Source organism: Pseudophryne corroboree, chromosome 5 (genome assembly GCF_028390025.1).
Source record: "Pseudophryne corroboree isolate aPseCor3 chromosome 5, aPseCor3.hap2, whole genome shotgun sequence".
Classification (NCBI taxonomy): Eukaryota; Metazoa; Chordata; class Amphibia; order Anura; family Myobatrachidae; genus Pseudophryne; species Pseudophryne corroboree.
Window position 1 is genome coordinate 496089048 of NC_086448.1, and position 23054 is coordinate 496112101.

The following is a 23054-nucleotide window of genomic DNA, read 5'->3' on the forward strand; positions in this document are numbered from 1 at the left end:
TCGCTCCGGCGATCGTAGTGTGATTGACAGGAAATGGGTGTTACTGGGCGGAAACACGGCGTTTTATGGGCGTGTGGACAAAAACGCTACCGTTTCCGGAAAAAACGCGGGAGTGGCTGGAGAAACGGAGGAGTGTCTGGGCGAACGCTGGGTGTGTTTGTGACGTCAAACCAGGAACGACAAGCACTGAACTGATCGCAGATGCCGAGTAAGTCTGAAGCTACTCTGAAACTGCTACGAGGTGTGTAATCGCAATATTGCGAATACATCGTTCGCAATTTTAAGAAGCTAAGATTCACTCCCAGTAGGCGGCGGCTTAGCGTGTGCAATACTGCTAAAATCGCCTTGCGAGCGAACAACTCGGAATGAGGGCCCATGTGTCATCTACAATGAAGATAATGGCATTGTCAAAGCCTTCAGAAATATCCCAGGAATCCCACTTTGACACCATGTTTTGTTCATACGTTTGTAAATCCAGTCATCAGGACACAGAGACATGTGAGTTCACTGCTGTGCTGTTTATTCCATCACCAACTCCAGGCACACTGCACACTGGACCACCCACTTCCCAGCATCCCCCTGGTCCCAGGGACCATCACTGAAGATTCAGGCTTACACAGATTAGTAAGGGAGTGTCTACAAATATTAAGCATTCTAATACACTAACATCACAAGGAGGACAAGCAAGTTTAGTGGGAGGGAAAGAGGAGAAGCGGGCAGGGATGGGATTGCATGGGGACAGGACAGTTTGGGATGGGATGGGACTGAGTGGGGCGGGATGAGGTAACTTTGCATTTGCCAGGTTCAGTTAACTAATATATTTAATATGCATTATAACAGAAGTATGAAGGAGATGAAAAACAGATTGTCCAGGTGACATCCATGTAGAAAATGTGTGTTAAGGGAGTTACGTTTAGTAAGAGAGCATGATTTTCTAATTTATCTGGACATTTTAATGGGGTCAGTATCTAAATTATATATATATATATGGATTAGTGCTAAAACAGGATATGTGATCCCACAAAGAGAACCAAATCACAACTACAGTATGAATTAGCAGTTCTCAGTCTTGATCATGGTAAATAGAAATAAAGTTATGAAGGACTTACTGTACTGTGCCAACCCAACTTAATTAGTCTTTTTAACTTGGAACCTGCATATATCTGTGAATCTACTTTATTTTCATTAATACTGGTTATTACTTACTGTAAGTGCAATGTTTTATTGCCAGGAGTCTAATTAGATGGTTATAAACTCCAGTTATTGCAAAACACTAGCTCTCAACATGTCAACATGTTAGAAACTCCTACTTCATGAGGAACTCTTAAATATAATGGATATCGGCAATGCAGTTTATGATATATACTTTTTCACATAATAGAGCGGTAGATGTGAGAGTCCTGGATGAGGGACAGAGCATAATGTTACTGAAATGTATTCTGGCCATAATAGTGATCATATTGTACTCCGTCCTTCTAGAGCAGTGATGGCTAACCTTGACACTCCAGCTGTTGTTGAACTACATATCCCAGCATGCCCTGCTACAGTTTTGTTATTTGGCCATGCTAAAACTGATGCAGGGCATGCTGGGATGTGCAGCTCAACAACAGCTGGAGTGTCAAGGTTAGCCATCACTGTTCTAGAGTGTCACACATATTAAACGCGTTGCTCAATATATATATATATATATATATATATATATATATATATGCACACCAAGTTGTTTTGGCAGCACTCCCAGCTAATACATAGCAGTCCTGGTGCCCTCCTAGATCCGTACAGCCACGGGTCACATATACAGCACAATGCAGGCGGCACTCTGATAATGATGTGATACAAGGCAGGTATGCAACAAGTCCAGTCCAGTGATACTGCCGTATATGTCCAGTGATACTGCCGTATATATCCAGTGATACTGCCGTATATGTCCATTGATACTGCCGTATATGTCCAGTGGTACTGCCGTATATGTCCAGCGGTACTGCCGTATAATTCCAGTGATCCTGCCATATAATTCCAGTGATGCTGCCGTATAATTCCAGTGATCCTGCCGTATAATTACTGTGGTACTGGCGTATAAGTCCAGTCCAGTGATACTGCCGTATATGTCAAGTGATACTGCTGTATATGTCCATTGATACTGCCGTATATGTCCAGCGGTACTGCTTTATAAATTCAGTGATGCTGCCATATAATTCCAGTGTTCCTGCCATATAATTCCAGTGGTACTGGTGTATAAATCCAGTCCAGTTATACTGCCGTATATGTCCAGTGGTACTGCTATATAAGTCCAGTGGTACTGCTGTATAATTCCAGTGATCCTGCTGTATAATTCCAGTGGTACTGGCGTATAGGTCCAGTCCAGTGTTACTGCCGTATAAGTTTAGTGGTACTGCCGTATAATTCCAGTGGTACTGGTATATAACTCCAGTGATCCTGCCGTATAATTCCAGTGGTACTGGTGTATAAGTCTAGTCCAGTGATGATGGAAAAAGCACAGCAAAGAACTGTGCATTCTAAGATGGTATCACAAATCCTCAAGGTGAGTCCAAGTGTGTTGGCGGTTGCGATGCCTGACCTTCCCAACACTGGACGGGAAGAGGTGGCTCTTTCTACCTTTTGCACGCCCCCTGCAAGTGCTGGAAGGAGCACCCACAGTCCAGTTTCTGATATTCAAATTGAAGATGTCACTGTTGAAGTACGCCAGGATGAGGATATGGGTTTTGCTGGCGCTGAGGAGGAAGTTGAAGATGAGGATGCTGATGGTGATGTGGTTTGTTTAAATCAGGCATAGGGGGAGACACCTGTTGTCCATGGGATGAAGAAGCCCATTGTGATTCCTTGGCAAAATGCCAAAAAAGAAACCTCTCCGGTGTGGAATTATTTCTCCACAAATCCGGACAACAGCTATCAAGCCATGTTTTGCCTCTGTCAATCTGTAATAAGTAGGGGTAAGGATGTTAACCATCTAGGAACACCACCCCCTTATATGTCACCTGCTGCGCATTCATCAGAAGTTAGTGTCAAGAAACTTTGGGTAAGAGCGTAAGCAGTCCACTGACACCTAAATCCCTTCTTCCTCTTGTACCCAAGTTACTGCAATCCACATCAGTCAACTTCCTCCTCAATTAGGAACGTCAGTTGTCCTGCAGGCCATGTCACTGGCAAGACTGAGGAGTCCTCTTCTAACCGGAATTCCTTCGGTAGATCAGCTGTTGCTGCTGCTGCTGCTGTTGTTGCTGCTGGGAGTCGATTGTCATCACAGAGGGGAAGTCCGAAGACCATTTGTACTACTTAAACTAAGCAAATGACTATCCAACAGTCCTTTGTGAAGAAGATGAAATATGACAGCAGTCATCCATTTGCAAAGCGGATAACTGAGGCCTTGACAGCTATGTTGGTGTTAGACGTGTGTCCGGTATCCGCCATTAGTTCAGTGGGACTTAGAGAATTGTTTGAGGTAGTGTGTCCCCGGTATCAAATTCCATCTAGGTTTCACTTCACTAGGCAGGTGATACCGAGAATGTACAGAGACATCAGAAATAGAGTCACCAGTGTCCAACAAAATGCAGTTGTACCAACTGTCCATTTAACCACGGACATGTGGACAAGTAGAACAGAGCAGACTAAGGACTACATCATGGGTCTTCAACCTGCAGCCCTCCAGTTGCTGTGGAACTACACATCCCAGCATGCCCTGACTCCGTTTTACCATTCTTTAATAGCAAAACTGTGGCAGGGCATGGTGGGATGTGTAGTTCCACAGCAGCTGGAGGGCCACAGGTTGAAGATCCATGGACTACATGATCAAAATTACCCCCAAATTCTGTTATTTTAGCTGTTTTTTATGGGGGGGGGGGGGTTCAAAAATCATCCAGATCCAAAACCAAAACCTGAAAGGGTGGTTTTGGCAAAACAGCCCAAAACCAAAACACGAGCGGAGAATTAGACCAAAACACAAAACTTGAAAAGTGCCCGCCGCACATCTCTAATTAAACCTGACATTGCCTTAAACAGTTCTTGCAAAACTTATGCTGATCATACTAGTTACATATCAGAAAGGATTAATTTTTTTTAATCACTGTAGAACAGTAACTGCTACTTGACCTCTGTTAGATAATGGTCATGTCGTAACTAGTACTAGTAAGCTCTTATGGGCAGGGCCCTCTTAGCTTTTGTTCCTCCCTTAGCTCCATACCATATGTACTCTTTGTCTTTGGTCTCCAATTCAAGCCCACCACTGTATTCTCATCCTTGCCTTATGTATAGGCTCATGTCCAAACTTTCCACCCTGTAACTTACCACTGCTTGCCCTAGAAGACAGTATGTGGTCCTGCCCCTAATTCCATGTTTTCATCCTATTGGTGTGCCATTTTATCCATTTATGTTTCCTCTAGATATGTTAATTTACATTATATTGTACTAATGGGGTTGGTTATGAAATGGCGGCTGTCGGGATGCCGGCGGTCAGGACCCAGACAGCGACATCCCAACAGTTGAAATCCTGACAAGGGGAAGTAAGTAGTCTAACCCTTCCATTATACTACCCTAACCCTCCCTTTTAAGTGCCTAACCCTAACCCTCACCCACTGCAGCCTAACCCTAACCCTCCCAAGGTGGCAGCTAAACCTAATTCCCCCTCCCCGCACCCGAACCCTAACCATCTCCCCATGCAGCCTAACCCTAACCACTCCATGGTGGTGCCTATCCTTAACCCCCCTCCCCGCACCCTAACTCTAAGTCCCCCGGGGGTCACCTAAAACTTCCACCCATCACTGACGTAGTATTTACCCGCCCCTCTGTCTTGAAGATCGGGATCATGATGGTCAGGATTCCAATGTCAGTGTCCTGGCCCATTTTGGGATTTTGGCGTCGGCACTCTGTTGTGTGTTGGGATTCCAGTGCCATGATCTTGTGCGCCAGGTTCCCAACCGTCGGGATTGTTACTGCATCTCATACTAATGATAGGCCCTATGCCATGTTGCATGTTACTATATACTGTAGATTCCATGTATGGTGCTGCAGAAATGGAGTGCAATATAAATAAAAGATAATATCAACTTTATAATCACTAATTGATTGAATTACACATCTGAGCAGTTTAATAAGGAATCACTCCCTTTTAGAAATGAGGTGTTTTTTAACATAAATTAAACTGGTAAAGGTCACTGGAATTTACCATATCTTTAATATCTGCCATGGACCCTTCATTTCTGACTGCAAAGCAGCACCATACAGAAAGGTTGCATGTGCTGGCTGGCGGCAGTGCATGCACAGTACGCAGGATTGGCTCTTATCAGAGCCCTTCTATCGGCAAAAGCTTATGGGTAAATTTGTGTGACAATATACATTTTCACATTGTGAATTTTGATGAAAAATATTTATCACGTCTGCAATAAACATTGCATTTTTTACATAAATATGTCCTTTAGTCATTGTCCTTTATGGTTTTGATTCAAACTACTATTAAGCATTGAAAGTAAACTTATTGTCATCCAATTATCACATGCGCCACAGTCACATAACACATGATGTAGTGAGCAGAGATACTTTTAAAGTTTATAAAAGCTGCTCCTGCCAACAACTTGCTCCTTTCTCTGCCATCAGTTGACTTCCAAGGAGTTTTGTGACTACCTGGCTCTGGCTAACAGATCTAAGTGCCAGCAGAAACAAGGAATGAGATACTTTATGTGGTGGCAGCATGGGTCACCAATATGATTATTGGGACATACTGTATGTAATAGAGTCAGAGTTGCTGGAGGTGCAGGATGCCAGCCAATCTCTGACTTTTTTTGTAAATGATTGCCGCTTTAGGAAAATGGCTGAGATTGGCCGGCATCCCACTCCTCTGGCAAACTCGGACCCTGTTACATATGTCCTATTGTTTTAGTCAGTCTGTATAGTATTACATTGAACGTACAACTGATGTATATTTTTTTGATTATTATTAAACAATATCAGTCATAGGGGTATGTTCAATTGAAGTCGGATGCATTCCGACATTCATTTGTCGGAATAGATCTGACCTGGGCTATTCAAAGCAATCTCAATTCGACTTTAAAAAAAGGCGAATTGAGATGCAGGAGCTGAGATGGGGGAGAGCAGCGCCGGAGGAGACGGGGGGAGACGGGGGAGAGCCGCGGGCAGATGGGGAGTGCAGCGCTACAGCAGCGGGCAGCATGGCTGGAGGATGTCACAGCCGCCGCTCACTGCAGCGTCCACCCGGATCCAACAAGCGAGGTCTCGTTTGCTGGAGCCGGGTGGACGCTGCTGTGAGCGGCGGTTGTGACATCCTCCGGCTACGCTGCCTGCTGCTGTAGCACGTCTCTCATCCGTCTCCCCCCGTCTCCTCCTCATCTCCTATGGCACTGCTCTCCCCCTCTGCCCGCGGCTCTCCTGTCTCCTCCTCATCTCCTCTGACGCTGCTTTCCCCTCTGCCCGCGGTTCACCCATCTCCTCCGGCGCTGCTCTCCCCCTCTGCCCGCGGCTCTCCCCCATCTGTGCTCCTGTTTTTGACACAAGCACGTGGATCGGCAGCTATCCACGTGCTTTTCGACAAGTCAAATTCCTCGACTTATTGAATAATTTGGGGTTAGATTGAATAGGTCGGAACCCCTTCCGACCTAAAAAAGTCAAAAACTGACGACTTTTCAACAGACGGCAGCTTTCGGCTTCAATTGAATATACCCCATAGACTCAAATACAACAGTACATCTAGTGTTCTAACAGAATGGTCAAATACATTTACAGTTTTATAATTTTTGTGCTTAACTTCATTCAGCAAATATAATTTTTATACATTAGAGGGATGATACTGAGAGGCAGATGTATTAACCTGGAAAAGGCATAAGGAAGTGATAAACCAGTGATATGTGCAAGGTGATAACTGCACCAGCCAATCAGCTCCTAACTGTTAATTTACATATTGGAGCTGATTGGCTGGTGTGTGTATCACCTTGCACTTATCACTGGTTTATCACTTCCTTATGCCTTCTCCAGGTTTATACATCTGCCCCAGGGTCTCACCTTTGGCGCGCCTCTGTGTCCCTCCTGTCAGCTTTCTAAAGTCGTAAGGTACAGTTTGCTTCTGTAATAAAAATGTGTGTCTGCTACCAGACATATTCTATTAGTTTATGAAAGCAAAGAATACACATATAAATGCTCAATTATGTTATTCCTTACTTTAAATCAGACCTACAATATGCTATAAAATAAGATACATACAGTATGGCTGGATTCTGAGTCGCATGCAAAGCAACCACAATTCCGGAAAGCCACAGCAGCCATATTTAGTACTGTATTCTAATGCAGCTATCCACACCGTTTTATGTATACAACTACAACTCAAACTGTTTTTCCAACTTCAACCATCATCATTAGTATGACACTTACACCTACTCTATGATGGATACAAGAGATCCATTTAAACAGGCGTCCCTCTGCCATATTCATGCCTCAGAATAACATGCCCAGAACATACCCATGACACTCCCACAAAATAATAATCTTACATGTTTTTGCACAGAGATGCATAAGTTCACTACTGCACACATGCTAACATTTGCTAGATGAAATTGCATATGGAGCTGCAACCACATCTGGCATCTGAAATCCTAGTTTGTGATTGGTCACTGTAAATAATTTAAGAAAACCAAAGTAAATTTCATGGCAAATTTTATTACAGAGGCATTAGGGTGTGTCAAGCAGTACTAGATTTTTACTGTATATTAGCTGTTTATTGTAGCAAATCAGCTCCATTCAAGTAAAACACTGTAGTGAGTTCTGAAGCATGTTAGCAAGAGGTCGGAATTCAATACAGATGATGAAGGAATATTGGGAACACGAGTGAGAAAGGTTGATTTACGGGTAAATCTCAGCATGTGGGTGGGAATTCACTAGTTCTACTGTCACATTTAGACATAAAATTTGCACTTGACCGATATAAGCAAACTGTTGATTGGCGTTTGTGTTTTAGTTTCATTTTTACATGTAAATACAATGTTAGTAAATGTGACTTACTGTATTATCAGAGATGTGCGCAGACACCCATGTTTTCAACTTTGAATTGGTTCTAAATAGAGATGTGCGGCAGGCATTTCGCGTGTTTTGTGTTTTGGTTTTGGATCTGGATCACCGCTCGTGTTTTGGATCTGGATTGGTTTTGCCAAAACCACCCTTTCGGGGTTTTGGTTTTGGATCTGAATTATTTTTAAAAATAAAACAAAAACAGCTAAAATCACAGAATTTGGGGGTAATTTTGTTCCTTCAGTATTATTGACCTCAATACCATTCATTTCCACTCATTTCCAGTCTATTCTGAGCACCTCATAATATTGTTTTTAGGCCAAAAGGTTGCACCGAGGTCGCTGGGTGACTAAGCTAAGCGATTCAAGTGGGTGGCACAAACACCTAACCCATCTAGGAGTGGCACTGCAGTGTCAGACAGGATGGCACTTTTAAAAACTAGGCCCCAAACAGCTCATCATGCAAAGAAGAAAAAGAGGTGCAATGAGGTAGCTGGATGACCAAACTAAGTGACACAAGTGTGTGGCACAAACACCTGGCCCATCTAGGAGTGGCACACAGTGGCTGAATGTCGAAAGTGGCCTGCAATTTTTAGGGCCACCGACAGCATCTTCTGCACGCCCCTGCCTGTCATTTTTCAAAAAATTTTGCACAACCAAATTAATTGTATGAGCAAAACATAGGACGTGCTGAAAATTGCCCAGATGTAATGCACGCACAATATTAGTGGACTTATATGGCAGTACCCCTGGACTTATACAGCAGTACCCCTGAACTTATACGGCTGCACTGCTGTACTGGACTTATATAGCAGTACCCCATGACTTATAAGGCAGTACCCCTGGACTTATATGGCAGTACCCCTGAACTTATACAGCTGCACCACTGGACTGAACTTATACGACAGTACCCCTGGAGTTATTTGGCAGTACCCCTGGACTTATATGGCTGCACCACTGGACTGGACTTATACGGGAGTACCCTTGGACTTATACGGCAGTACTTCTGGACTTATGCAGCTGCGCCACTGGACTGGACTTATACCGCAGTACCCCTGGACTTATACGGCATTGCCCCATGACTTATACGGCAGTACTTCTGGATTTATGCGGCTGCACCATGGACTGAACTTATATGGCAGTACCCCTGGACTTATACGGCTGCACCACTGGACTGGACTTATACGGCAGTACCCCTGGACTTATATGGCAGAACCCCTGGAGTTATTCGGCAGTACCCCTGAACTTACACGGCTGCACCACTGGACTTATACGGCAGTACCCCTATACTTATACGGCAGTACTCCTGGACTTATACAGCTGCAGCACTGGACTGGACTTATATGACAGTACCCATGGATTTATACGGCAGTACCCCTGGACATATACGGCTGCACCACTGGACTGGACTTATACGGCAGTACCCCTGGACTTAGACAGTAGTACCCCTGGACTTATATGGCTACACCACTGGACTGGACTTATACGGCAGTACCCCATGACTTATATGGCAGTACCCCTGGACTTATACGGCAGTACCCCTGAGCTTCTATGGTTGCACCACTGGACTGGAAATATACGGCAGTACCACTGGACTAATACGGCAGTACCCCATGACTTATACGGCAGTACCCCTGGACTTATACAGCTGCACTACTGGACTGGACTTATACGGCAGTACCCCTGGACTTATACGGCAGTACCCCTGGACTTATATGGCAGTACGACTGGACTGGACTTATACGGCAGTACCCCTGGACTTATATGGCAGTACGACTGGACTGGACTTATACGGCAGTACCCCTGGACTTATACGGCAGTACCCCTGGACTTATATGGCAGTACGACTGGACTGGACTTATATGGCAGTACCCCTGGACTTATACAGTATCACCACTGGACTTATGGCAGCACAGGACACCACCATTGGACTGATGCAGCACAACACAGCATCACTGGACTGGACTTATACAGCAGCACCACTGGACCTATGGCAGCACAGGACATCACCACTGGACTGATGCAGCACAACACAGCATCACTGGACTGGACTTATACAGCAGCACCACTGGACTTATGGCAGCATGGGACACCACCACTGCACTGGACTTATACAGTAGCACTGGACTTATGGCAGCACAGGACACCACCACTGTGACTGGACTGATGCAGCACAAGACACCACCACTGGACTGATGCAGCACAAGACAGCACTGGAATGACACAAAAGAGTAGATTGTCACCCCATTCGCCACACCACTTTCCTGAACAGACACTGAGGAGACACGTCCTCTCGCTACACTCTCCAGGACTGAAGTGAAAATGGTGGCGATGCGCGGCTCCTTATATGGAATCCAAAACCTGCCAGAATCTGACAGCAGTATGATGACATTTTGCCTCGTTCTGCTTTCTGAGTCTGGCGGGAAGTCATGAGCCAGAGTTGGATCCGGGCTCACGACGTGATGTTCGGGGGCTTCAGTTCTCAGGGAACTGAACCCGCTCATCCCTAGTTCTAAATCATCATCATGTTTTGTTTTGCAAAACCACCCTAAAGTGTTTTAGGTTCGGATTTGGGTTTATTTTGGGATCTGGGTTTCTTTAAAAATCGATAAAACCAGCTAAAATCCTATAATATTATTAACATCAATAACATTAATTTCCAGTCATTTCCCAAAAAAATGTGCCCACCTCACCATACCCTCTCCTGTATGAAATGGCACCTGAGCTCACAAGGGAGGGACTTACATGCAATCTAAAACCCGATATCCGGTTTTTAAATCAGAGTTCCGAACTCGAGTGACTCAGGACATGGTCCACTGTTGCTGTCTTGTTGCTTTTTGAATCTTCATCAATGTATTTATTAAAGCATGAGAGTAAGCGGACAGTGAGCAATCTTTTAGCTCATACAGTATGCTGTACTTGCTCATTTTAATACTTTACTTTCTTTGCTTTATGAATGCATACAAATACAGTAAGTTTCCCTTGTACACCAATGAGCAAAATCATTATGACTACTCCCATATGAAGTGACTATCTCGTAACAATGGCACCTGTCAGTGTTAGGGATAGAGTAGATGTTAAGCTGGCATTAGGAGCTCATAGTTGGTTGAATATAGATGAAAAGGGCAGGTTTAAACACCTGAATGACTTTGATAAGAGTCAAATTGTTAAGACCAGATGACTAGGTCATAGCATTTCAGAAACAGTAAGGCTAGTGAGGTGCTCAGGTTCAGCTGTGGGGAGTATCTACTGAAAGAAGGAGAAAACCATAAATGGCCAACATGATATTGGACCACCAAGCCTTATTAAGGCAACAAAGGCAACTCCTTCTGGTGTGAATCAATAGAAGGGCTACTGTGTCACTTTTTGCAGCATAATCTAATGATGGTAGTCAGAGTAATGTGTCACAACACACAGCATATCAAACCCTGCATAAAGGGATAGGTAGCTACAGAGCTGTCAGAGTTCCCATGCTAACCCCTTTTCTCAGCCTGTAGTGAGCATGTAAGATTTGGAACTGGACCATGGATCATTGGAAAAAAGTTGCCCCATCTGATAAATTCCATTTCTGTATTATCATGGTGATGGCCAGGTAAATGTATGTCATTTATCTAGGAAAGAAATGGCACCAGGATGGAAAAAAACAATGTTTTGCTGGGAAACCTTGGGTCCGATCACTCAAGAGTGTTAATTTAATGTGCACAACCTACCAGTGGCAAACGCAGGATTTGCATGGGGGGGTTTCCAGAACTGGGCGGAGCCAATCACGGGGGTGGGGACTGAGGTGACCCAGTATATGCTGGGTCCGTAAAACTAGTGTGTCTGTGTGTGTGTGTGTGTGTGTGTGTGTATATATATATATATATATATCTACACATATATATATATACATACATACATACACATATATATATATATATATATATATATATACATACACACACATACATATACACATATACATAGCATATTAAACATGCATAGATATATATATATATATATATATATATGTACACACACATACAGTACACATATATATATACACATGTATATATATATATATATCATATGTGTGTGTGTGTGTGTGTGTGTGTCTGTGTGTGTTTATATGTATGTATGTATATACATGTGTATATATGTATGCACATGGATATATATGTACTATAATTAAAATAAAGTAAACTTTTATTGCACTTACAAGTGCCACCAGGAAGACAGCAGGCTGCAGAGGACGCTAGACAGCCATTAATAATACTCATGCAGCTAAAAAAAAAAAAAAAAATTTTAGTGGAGGGGGGTTTCTGGGTGCTCGGAAACCCCCCCTGGGTGTGCCACTGCCTACCTAACCATTGTTGTGGACCAGATGCATCCTTTAATGGCAACAGTTATACTCCTTTTCCACCTACGTACCGTGTCCGATCCGAGATGTTTAACACGGCTACAAATCCGTGTCGGCTCCCCCGTTTCCACTACACTTCGACACGGGTTATTCCTGTGTCTGATCTGTTTCCACCTAACCCGGGTAAGCTCTGTAAAAGCCTATTGCTGTCATTACAAATGGACTTTTTACTGTCTCATCAAGATGATGTCATCAAAAGGACCAAAAGGGAGGGGTGGGGCCTGCTCACAGCATTGCAGCAATGGACGCCGGTGCAGTAGCTGTGTCTAGCATGGAGTCGCAGACTGTTTGCAGTTTACTGCATGTGCCCAGCGTAGTGTTGTAGCTGCTGCAATAGATGTGCATCTGTGTTTGTTTGCTGCTGCGGTGCCTGCATGTGCCCAGCGTGTCTCCCAGGGATGACATCATCTTCCAGTGCCCCAGAAGCACCAATCAGCGTCTCAGAGCGTTACTCGGGTCTGAAAACACGTGTAATGACCGTTTCCACTGCACCGTTATCCGTGTCATTACCGTGTTCTACCCAGGTAAATAGCCGGGTAGGATTCCCGGGTCACTCAACCCGTGTTGACCCGTTTCCACCTACTAAAAACCTGTGTCGATGCGCGCCCCCGTGCAAAAACACGGGTAAAAACAGCTAGTGGAAAAGGGGTATTAGTCTCCAATGGAAGTGTGCCTTGCCTCACTGCATGGAGTGATCAAGAATGGTTTGAGGAACATGATAAAGAGTTCAAATTGTTGCCCTGAAACTCCAAATTTCTGAGCTCTCAATCCTGTACAATCTTTGGTACATGCTTGAAAAACAAGTCTCCTCTCATGCTTGTCTCCTCTGCTTGTCTCCTCTCATGCTTGTCTCCTCACCCCCCCCCCCCCCCCACACTTCAAATAGCTGTAGTTGACCCCAAGGTTCTATTATATGTCCTCTCCTTTTCATATGTCTATATATCCTCTTTAGGTGAGCTCATTAGCTCTTTTCACTTACAATATCATCTGCATGCTAATGATACTCAAACCTACATTTCATCTCCTGGCCTCTCCCCGACTCTCCTCACTCTTGTATACAACTGTCTCTCTACTGTTACTTCTTGGATGTCCCAGAACTTTTTTAAACTTAACATGGCTAATACTGAGCTGATCATCTTCCCACCCTCCCGCACAACCTCACCTCCCACAATTTCATTAACTATTGATGGCACTACTCTAGCCTCCAAGTGCAATGTATTGGAGTAATCCTTGACTCCTCCCTCTCTTTCAAACCACACATTCAGCACCTCTCACAAACCTGTCATTTTAATCTAAAAAATATTTCCAGGTTCAGACACTTTCTCACTCAGGATGCCTCTAAGACCCTTATCCACTCACTGGTCATCTTCAGACTGGACTACGGTAATCTTCTATCTGGCATCCCTGACAAATACCTCTCTCCACTTCAATCTATCCTCAATGCTACAGCCCGGTTCATCTTCTTCACCAAATGTACTACATCCACCACCCCTCTCTTGCAAGCCCTTCACTAGCTTCCCTTCCCCTTCAGAATCCATTTCAAGCTTCTCACACTCACTTGTTCTGCAATATTATATCTTGATTATGCATTTGGAATCAGAAGCAAGTGCAGTAGTGCTACTAACTTGCTTTGTCTTTGGGAATGTTATATCTGCCTTGGTCAGACCAGCTCCTCTAAGCTGGGGCTACAATATATTTCCCTACCACAGATGCCCTATTCACATGGTCATATATGTGAATACTCATACGGGCATATTTAGCAATATTTTATTTTTGCTAAAATAAAATAAAAACTCCTCCGGGCCCTTAAATTTGCATTCTGTTAGTAAGCAGATTGCATTTACCATACTTGTAATGGGAAATGCGATCTGTTTCAGATGTACTAAAAGAAATTGTGAAAAAAGTAATGGGGGGGAGAACCTTGAGATAAAACCATCCTCAGATGGCATTATTCAGGCTTCCCCCATTTCCCCTCCTGCCTGCTGACAGCAAGAACAGAGCACAGAGTCCCCTTCTGTGATCATCATAGATCACAGGCTGATTACAATGTAAATAAAATAGTTATTTACACTGTATGCGCAGACACAATTACCGGGTATTTTTTGCAAAACATAACCTGAAAAGTGCATTGAGGTGATTTGCAGGGACAGAGCTTTCTCACAAGCTCCATCCTTTCATGTGATATTGGACACATTCTGACACAGTCAGGTATTCAAATATCACATTGCAAAATTTTTCAAATTTATCACATCCGCATGTTATATGCAGCACAAATTATTACAATTGTACATGTACCCTCTCTAACTTTGTAGCAGTGAATGAATTTCTGCAGTACCTCAATCTCTAAAAGTATCATTTATGAACGGTGTAAATGCAAATGCTGTGAAATACTTTTCTGCTGTTAATATATTTTTCCGCATGACTGTGTTGAATATTAAGAAGAGGGAAGTGAAAGGAAATTGTATACATTAAGGCTTTCTTGCAGACATGCAGCTGTTCAGTAGCCATCAATAAACGAAAGTTAAAAAATTAGTTGTAAAATGTATTGTCACTGTGTTTCCAAATCATAAATAAACATTGCTTTAATTGCTTATGTGAGCCAGATGGAGACAGAACAAGAGAAAGGGAGAAGGAGAAAGAGACGGAAGGGTCCTTAGACTGTGCAGCGCAACACTACTGGTATAAAAGATGTTCTGAGTATTTTGACAGAGTAACTTGAGCGTAATGCCACCTCATTAAGTCTCACAAAATTGTGAAAGAGAAACTTTCTTTTCTCAATAGCATAGAGTGAGGTCACCAGCTAATCTGACTTCATGACAACAAAAGACCTATGACTGATGAGAGAGCTTCCTCCATTGGAGGTCGGCATTCCTTTGCCTGAAACAGGCTTTCAGCTTGAAGAAAGAAAATCTGTTCATCTGACTTGCACAAATATCACACAATGGCATGTGACCATCAAGCCCCAATCTCCCATGTGGATTACATAATGATTAACTGACCATTGAAATCGGTGCTGTGTTACCTTAGCTTTGCTGAGATTGTTCTCCATAAAGCTGCAAAAATAAGTGTGACAGCTGAATGCCACAGCAAGCGTAAAATAATAATTAAGGTCAGCAGTGATACAGATTCACCTTAAAAATAACTCTTGTGCTTTTGTGTTTCAACAAAATATATATTTAGAAAAAAGCATCTGTCCTTGGAAATTGCTTGGTAGGTATTCTATTTTCTGGATGCGAATGCTTATATTCAGCAGTTTCAAAGGGCTCCTCAGATCATAAATACTGTATTCTGAAAGCATGCTGTTAACTTCAGCAAATCAATAATACAGTGGAACCCTGTAGTAATCAAAGTTACCAAAGTTAAGTAATCCTCCCAACTAACTACAACCCCCAGTGTGCCTTCATCCAAAGGTACCTTGTTGTACATATGAAGATAACAGACCTTTTTGTTCTTATATATACTGTTCACATTCTATTATCAAGCTTCCCATGCAAAGACTCCACATTCTGTAGTATAATATAATTATTTCTGCTGCAGAGATAATTTTATTTATGTCCTTTTTTTTAATTCTTCCTAGGTACCTACGGCTAGGACGTAAAACCGAATCCGCTCATCACTACTTCAAAGCTGATAAAGATCAAACATCCTTTTACTACGTGTTATATTTATTTCACTTCAATACTGCATTTCTCTTGCCAATTAAAAATAAATAAGAACAAAGTTCAAAAGGATGCGGCATATGAAGAACCTTCATAAACAAGGATTTTACATTTATTACATGGTGCTGCTGGACTTAACCAATGGAGTTTGGGGATTTTCAAGCCAGTTTATCAGAGAACAGGATGACAGATCTGAGACCAAACAGTTTCTTCATAATCGACTGAAGAGAAGCTGGGTATGGAACCAATTCTTTGTTTTGGAAGAGTACACCGGAACAGACCCCCTGTATGTTGGCAAGGTAAGCTACTTAAATTTGTAGTGAATGATGTGGTATCTGTGAAAATAGACTCTTCAGCTATTTTTGTAATGGTACTGTGCACATTTAATTTACTGCATCTAAATAGAACTTACAATTGGTGTCACTTTGAGATATCTGCTGATTCTTTCATTTGCTTTTTTATGTCCAGTGAATCGAACAGAAAGTCTTGTGTTAATTATACAGTTTCAAGTTTTAATATGCCAAACCTGCCTAGTATTCCAGTGATTTGAAACACCTACTGTATTACTGGTTCTTTGTTTAAGAGAACCATCAGCTGACAGCCTGTTTTCATGGATAAAAATAAACCTTATTTATGAATAGCATTGGCAAAAGTTACCATGGACAGCAAATACAGTTACCAATTTGGTTTTCATGTTCATTAAATTATTTTTAGATTTTTTCCTATGTTCATATAAAAAGAAAATGTAAAAACACTTCAACCCACAGACAATGGGGAAGTAACAGCTACAGAAAACATTTCTAGGGATATGCAGATGTGTGAAGTTAAGCACAGGGAGTGTAAGAGCAATACAGTGTGTACCAGAAAAAGTGCAAGCCAACTATAAAACCAGCTGATGAAGAAACTCAGCTGAAACAGCAATAAAGATTCTGTCCGTGAAACAGCAGTAGATGCTTGGAATAAACATCAGGATGTGGTTGGAAACACAATGGTAACGTGATTGAAACATGCATGAGATAAATACAGGGCTATCTATCTTAAGGTTAATTAGTACATGAAATGAGCAGGCCAGATGGGTTAATGCTTCCAAGTCTTCAAACTGAATAGATTTGTAAACATCATTAAAAAATGCATATTTTATATACCAAAGATTACATTTTCACAAATAATATACAGGTTGAGTCTCCCATAGCCGGAATTCTAGGGACTAGAAGTATTTTGTATTCCAGTTTAACCATAATGAGCTATCTTGGGGGGTTCAGTAAGACATGCCGCAGATGGGATGCCGACAGTGGCATCCCGCCATCCGTAATACCGACAGCAAGCGTAGCTAATAGAACTCGTCACGGGTTCTAGTCTCCCTCAGGTGTTGGCGTGGACCCACCACCCGAGTGGAAATACTGGGTGAGAGTCGGTATTCCAACTGCCGGCATTTTACCGGCTGTCGGGATTCTAGCATCCAGATCCTGAACGTGGGGATCCCGACAGCCGGTATATTAACTACATCCCATCTTGGGGATGGGAGCCAAGTCTAAGCACAGAATGCATTTGTGTTTCATATACACCTTATACACACAGCCTGAAGATAATTTTAGACCATATTTTTAATAATTTTTATGCATGAAACAAAGTTTGTGTATAGAATGAAAAGGTGTCACCATCTCAGTCGTGCTCAAAAAAATTTGGATTTCGGAATATTACTGATACCGGTTTTCGGTTAGAGGAGATTCAACCTGTAATTTTTTATCATTTTCACATGTAAATTGTGTCTGACATGGAAGGGAAGTAAGCAGGAGGCTACAGTCTAAACAGGAAACACATGGCTGGTTCCTGCTGCTTGGCCGGAGCAAGATGTGTTCTGTTTGGCCATGCACATAGTGACAAAGTGGGTAGGATCCAGCTATACTGAATTTGGTCCATATGGTTGAATGACTTGTTCTTTGGGTGTTTGAAAGATAACTTCAAACACATGAAGATCATGGTGTCCTCATCTTCCAAGCACATATTGGGTTCTACTTAGACCCTTTTGTAATTTAGCACTAAGTAGTATCATAGCTTTTCACCATATTGCTTACACTTTACTGCTGGCATCAGAATTCCTATGCCGTAAAAGTCAAAACCTAGTATGTCTAGTATACTGTGTAATGCATATAATACATACAATACAATACAATTTCAGCAGGACAATTTCTGCAGGCTGCGGTGTCATGGTGTGGTCGGGAGACTGGGGGATACTGCAGCAGTTACTGCAGAGCAGCGGTAAATGGATGAAGTGTGCATCATTCACACTGTTCTTGGAGTAGCTGGGGACTGCCCAGCTGCTCCTGGAACACTGGGCAAGCCCTAAGCATAACGAGAAATGGGGCGTAACATGAGGACACTCCCTCCAAACATCATGCACCAAATTGCTATATTTCAAAAGGTTGGGAGGTACGTATCACAAACATTTTTAAGAAACATACTATACGCTACTTCTTTTGGAGCATCTTAGCCACTCTGGGTGTCTCACACCATATAGCGGACACACCTATAGTCATTCAAGTAAACACAAAGTTCACTTGCATGTTACTGCAACTATATAGATTAGGTCTGTCCATTAGAGTAATGCATACAATTACCCAACTCATTTGTATAAATCATCATGGACAAAATGATAAGACTTCTAATAGAACCAAGCCTGCCCTTAAACAATTATTTATAATCTATACAGTAGTAAGCCCATCACAGACAAAAACTTGTACTTTATAAGCTCAGAAGTTCTAGGTTTTGAATTTAGCCCTTTACTGTATGTCAGATTTTGTATAGTAAATAATCCGAATTCGGTATCACTTGTATACAAATCTTTTATAAACACATCAAATATACAGTAAGCTTTTTTTAAATGAAACTATGGATTCATGATATTATTATAGAAGTATATGCAACAGGTTAAAGTATGTAATCATTATAGCTCTAGGCTATTTGTATATGACAGTTACTAATTACTATTATCCTAATTTAAAATCAATTCAGTATAGCTCCTCTTGTAATAATGAAGATGATTCCTTCAGAGCAGGAATAAATTGTTAGTTAACTTTGTGAAATCTATTTTTTATCCTGACTCATAAATTAATGATTACTGCTTTGTATTTCTTGGTGACTTGTCTAATACTGGATCTTAATCACTACATAAGACTAATTAAAACATCCACTTTTTAAAACACACACCACCAAACGGTACACTGTTCACTGTGCAATGTCAATTAACTATTCAGAATAAAAAAATAAAATAACATAGAAGTAATTTACTAATATACCCAAAATTATCACACTTGCTGCTATTTCCATTGCAAAATCAGAATAGAGGGGTAGATGCAGGATTGGACTGGCCCACAGGGGTAATAGGGATACCCCCAGTGGGCCCACCGCCCGGGCCCCACTCCTCCTCCAGGGATCAGGTCCCAGACTGTGTACTTGAATTGAATTTTATATATATATATATATATATGTTACCTTATACAGCACAGGACTATTGTGTATTTGCTACAGAGCATTGCTGTTATTAATCTGGTACATTAGCGTGCATGGACTAGCAGCATTTACTATATTTAGGCGGAGATGTGTACTATATGACGGGGTGCTATGCCCCTGTCAAATCTCAAACAAACAAATTGTACATCTGTGATTGTAATAAATGTTTTAGAAATTTACACTTTGGATGGACAGTGCTTAATTTTTCTATTTATAATCTGACACTATTGCTGGCAAAACATGATTATCTTATAAAAATGTGCAGTATCTGCAAATAATTGCTTATTGGGTGGTTATTCAGGTTCATTAGCAAAACACAAAAGCACACTAATGAGCAAAACCATGAGCACTGCAGGGGGGGCAGATATAACATGTGCAGAGAGAGTTAGATTTGGGTGGGTTATATTGTTTCTGTGCAGGGTAAATACTAGCTGCTTTATTTTTACACTGCAATTTAGATTTTGGTTTTATCACACTCCTCCCAAATCTAACTCTCTCTGCACATGTTATATCTGCCCTCCCTGCAGTGCAACATGCCCATTATTGTGTTTTTTTTTGTTTGCTAATAAGGCCCATTCTGCCTAAGGGTGTGTCACCTAGGGTATATCAACTACTATATAAGTGTTTTGCATTTTGACCAAATTATACTGTTGCTGGTACTTTGTGTATGAAATTTGTGATGACAGGGCCCCTACATAAATGCATTATAGCCTTCTGATTTCAGTTGCACTACAGGAAGACTGGGAAAAACTTAAATCTTTTAATGCCATCGATGCATAAATTAGCTTGTTGGGCCATTTCAACATGACTATTTTGTTTGCTCAACATCTGCATAATTTTCAGAGTTCATATGCTAACACATTATTCAATGACTTCTCTTAACGGGATGCGGTTATGTGACTAGCGGTCGGGAGACCACTGGTCACCAGACCGACGCTGGAATCCCGCCCTGGGGAAAGCTATGCCTATTTGACAACAACCTGTGGTGAGCACAAGGGGCTTTGCTGCACTCAACCCCCCCTTCCCCCCCGTGCCGGTATTCTAAACAACAGGATCCCTGCATCGGTATGGTGACCAGCGATATAACAACCGCTGGTCACCCATACCAAACCCCTCTTACCAGCTGTATTTCAAACTGTGTTTCTCTGACGTCCTAGTGGATGCTGGGAACTCCGTAAGGACCATGGGGAATAGCGGGCTCCGAAGGAGGCTGGGCACTCTAGAAAGATTTATGACTACCTGGTGTGCACTGGCTCCTCCCACCATGACCCTCCTCCAAGCCTCAGTTAGATTTTGTGCCCGGCCGAGGTTGGATGCACACTAGGGGCTCTCCTGAGCCTTTAGAAAGAAAGTATAGAAATTAGGTTTATTATTTTCAGTGAGACCTGCTGGCAACAGGCTCACTGCAGCGAGGGACTAAGGGGAGAAGAAGCGAACCTGCCTGCTTGCAGCCAGCTTGGGCTTCTTAGGCTACTGGACACCATTAGCTCCAGAGGGATCGACCGCAGGCCCAGCCTTGGTGTTCGGTCCCGGAGCCGCGCCGCCGTCCCCCTTACAGAGCCAGAAGCAAGAAGAGGTCCGGAAAATCGGCGGCAGAAGACATCAGTCTTCACCAAGGTAGCGCACAGCACTGCAGCTGTGCGCCATTGCTCCTCACACACACTTCACACTCCGGTCACTGAGGGTGCAGGGCGCTGGGGGGGGGCGCCCTGAGAAGCATTAATAACACCTTGGCTGGCAAAAATACCACAATATATAGCCCCAGAGGCTATATATGTGGAAAATACCCCTGCCAGAATATAGGAAAAAGCGGGAGAATAGTCCGCGGAAAAGGGGCGGAGCTATCTCCTTCAGCACACTGGCGCCATTTTTCCCTCACAGCTCCGCTGGAAGGAAGCTCCCTGGCTCTCCCCTGCAGTCTACACTACAGAAAAGGGTAAAAAAGAGAGGGGGGGGCACTAAATTTAGGCGCAGTATACATTTATATAGAAAAAGCAGCTATAGGGGACATAACTCAGTTAGTCCCTGCATTATATAGCGCTCTGGTGTGTGCTGGCATACTCTCACTCTGTCCCCCCAAAGGGCTTTTGTGGGTCCTGTCCTCTGTTGGAGCATTCCCTGTGTGTGTGCGGTGTGTCGGTACGGCTGTGTCGACATGTTTGATGAGGATAATGATGTGGAGACGGAGCAGATGCCTTTAGAAGGGATGTCACCCCCTGCGGGGCAGACACCTGAGTGGATGAGCTTATGGAAAGAAATGAGTGCACGTATAGACTCCTTACATAAGAAATTTGACGACATGCCAAATGTGGGACAGCCGACTTCTCAGCTCGTGCCTGTCCAGGCGTCTCACAGGTCATCAGGGGCTCTAAAACGCCCGCTACCTCAGACCGCAGACCCAGATGTCGACACTGATACTGACACCAGTGTCGACGACGATGAGTCTAACCTGATGCCCACTAAGGCCATTCACTGCATGATTGAGGCAATGAAAGAGAGGTTACACATTTCTGATATAAATACAGGTACCACTAAAAAGGGTATTATGTTTGGGGAGAAAAAACTACCCGTAGTTTTTCCCCCATTAGATGAATTAAATGAAGTGTGTGAAGAAGTGTGGGCTTTCCCTGATAAAAAAATTGGTAATTCCTAAGAAGGTAATAATGGCGTTCCCTTTCCCGCCAGAGGATAGGTCACGTTGGGAAACACCTCCTAGGGTGGATAAAGCGCTCACACGTTTGTCTAAAAAGGTGGCACTACCGTCTCCGGATACGGCCGCCCTCAAGGAACCTGCTGATAGAAAGTAGGAGGCGATCCTGAAGTCTGTATACACACACTCAGGCATTATACTTAGGCCAGCTATTGCGTCAGCATGGATGTGCAGTGCTGCCGCTGCGTGGTCAGATAAACTGTCAGAAAATATTGACACACTAGACAGAGACACGATCCTGCTAACCATAGACCATATCAAAGACTCAGTCTTATATATGAGAGATGCACAGAGGGAAATCTGCCGGCTGGCATCTAAAGTAAGTGCATTGTCCATTTCTGCTAGGAGAGGCTTATGGACTCGCCAGTGGACAGGAGATGCAGATTCTAAAAGGCACATGGAAGTTTTGCCTTATAAGGGTGAGGAATTATTTGGGGATGGTCTCTCGAACCTAGTTTCCACAGCAACGTCTGGGAAGTCAGCATTTTTACCCCATGTCCCCTCACAGCCTAAGAAGGCGCCGTTTTATCAGGTTCAGTCCTTTCGGACCCAGAAAAACAAGCGTGGAAAAGGCGGGTCTTTTCTGTCCAGAGGCAGAGGTAGGGGAAAAAGGCTGCAACAAACAGCAGGTTCCCAGGAGCAAAAGTCCTCCCCGCTTCTTCTTCCAAGTCCGCCGCATGATGGTGGGGCTCCACAGGCGGAGCCAGGTACGGTGGGGGGCCGCCTCAAGAATTTCAGCGATCAGTGGGCTC

General features: G+C 43.1%; 1 protein-coding gene across 1 annotated transcript in view; it reads left to right on the forward strand.

Annotated features, from left to right (window-relative positions):
• Positions 1 to 23054, forward strand: part of CDH20 (cadherin 20) — a 770622-nt gene that overhangs the window by 616824 nt on the left and 130744 nt on the right. Inside the window, exon 4 of the mRNA XM_063922978.1 lies at positions 16001 to 16381. Coding sequence (XP_063779048.1) covers positions 16154 to 16381 — 228 coding nt within the window. The 5' untranslated portion in view covers positions 16001 to 16153. The remainder of the gene's footprint in view (positions 1 to 16000; positions 16382 to 23054) is intronic.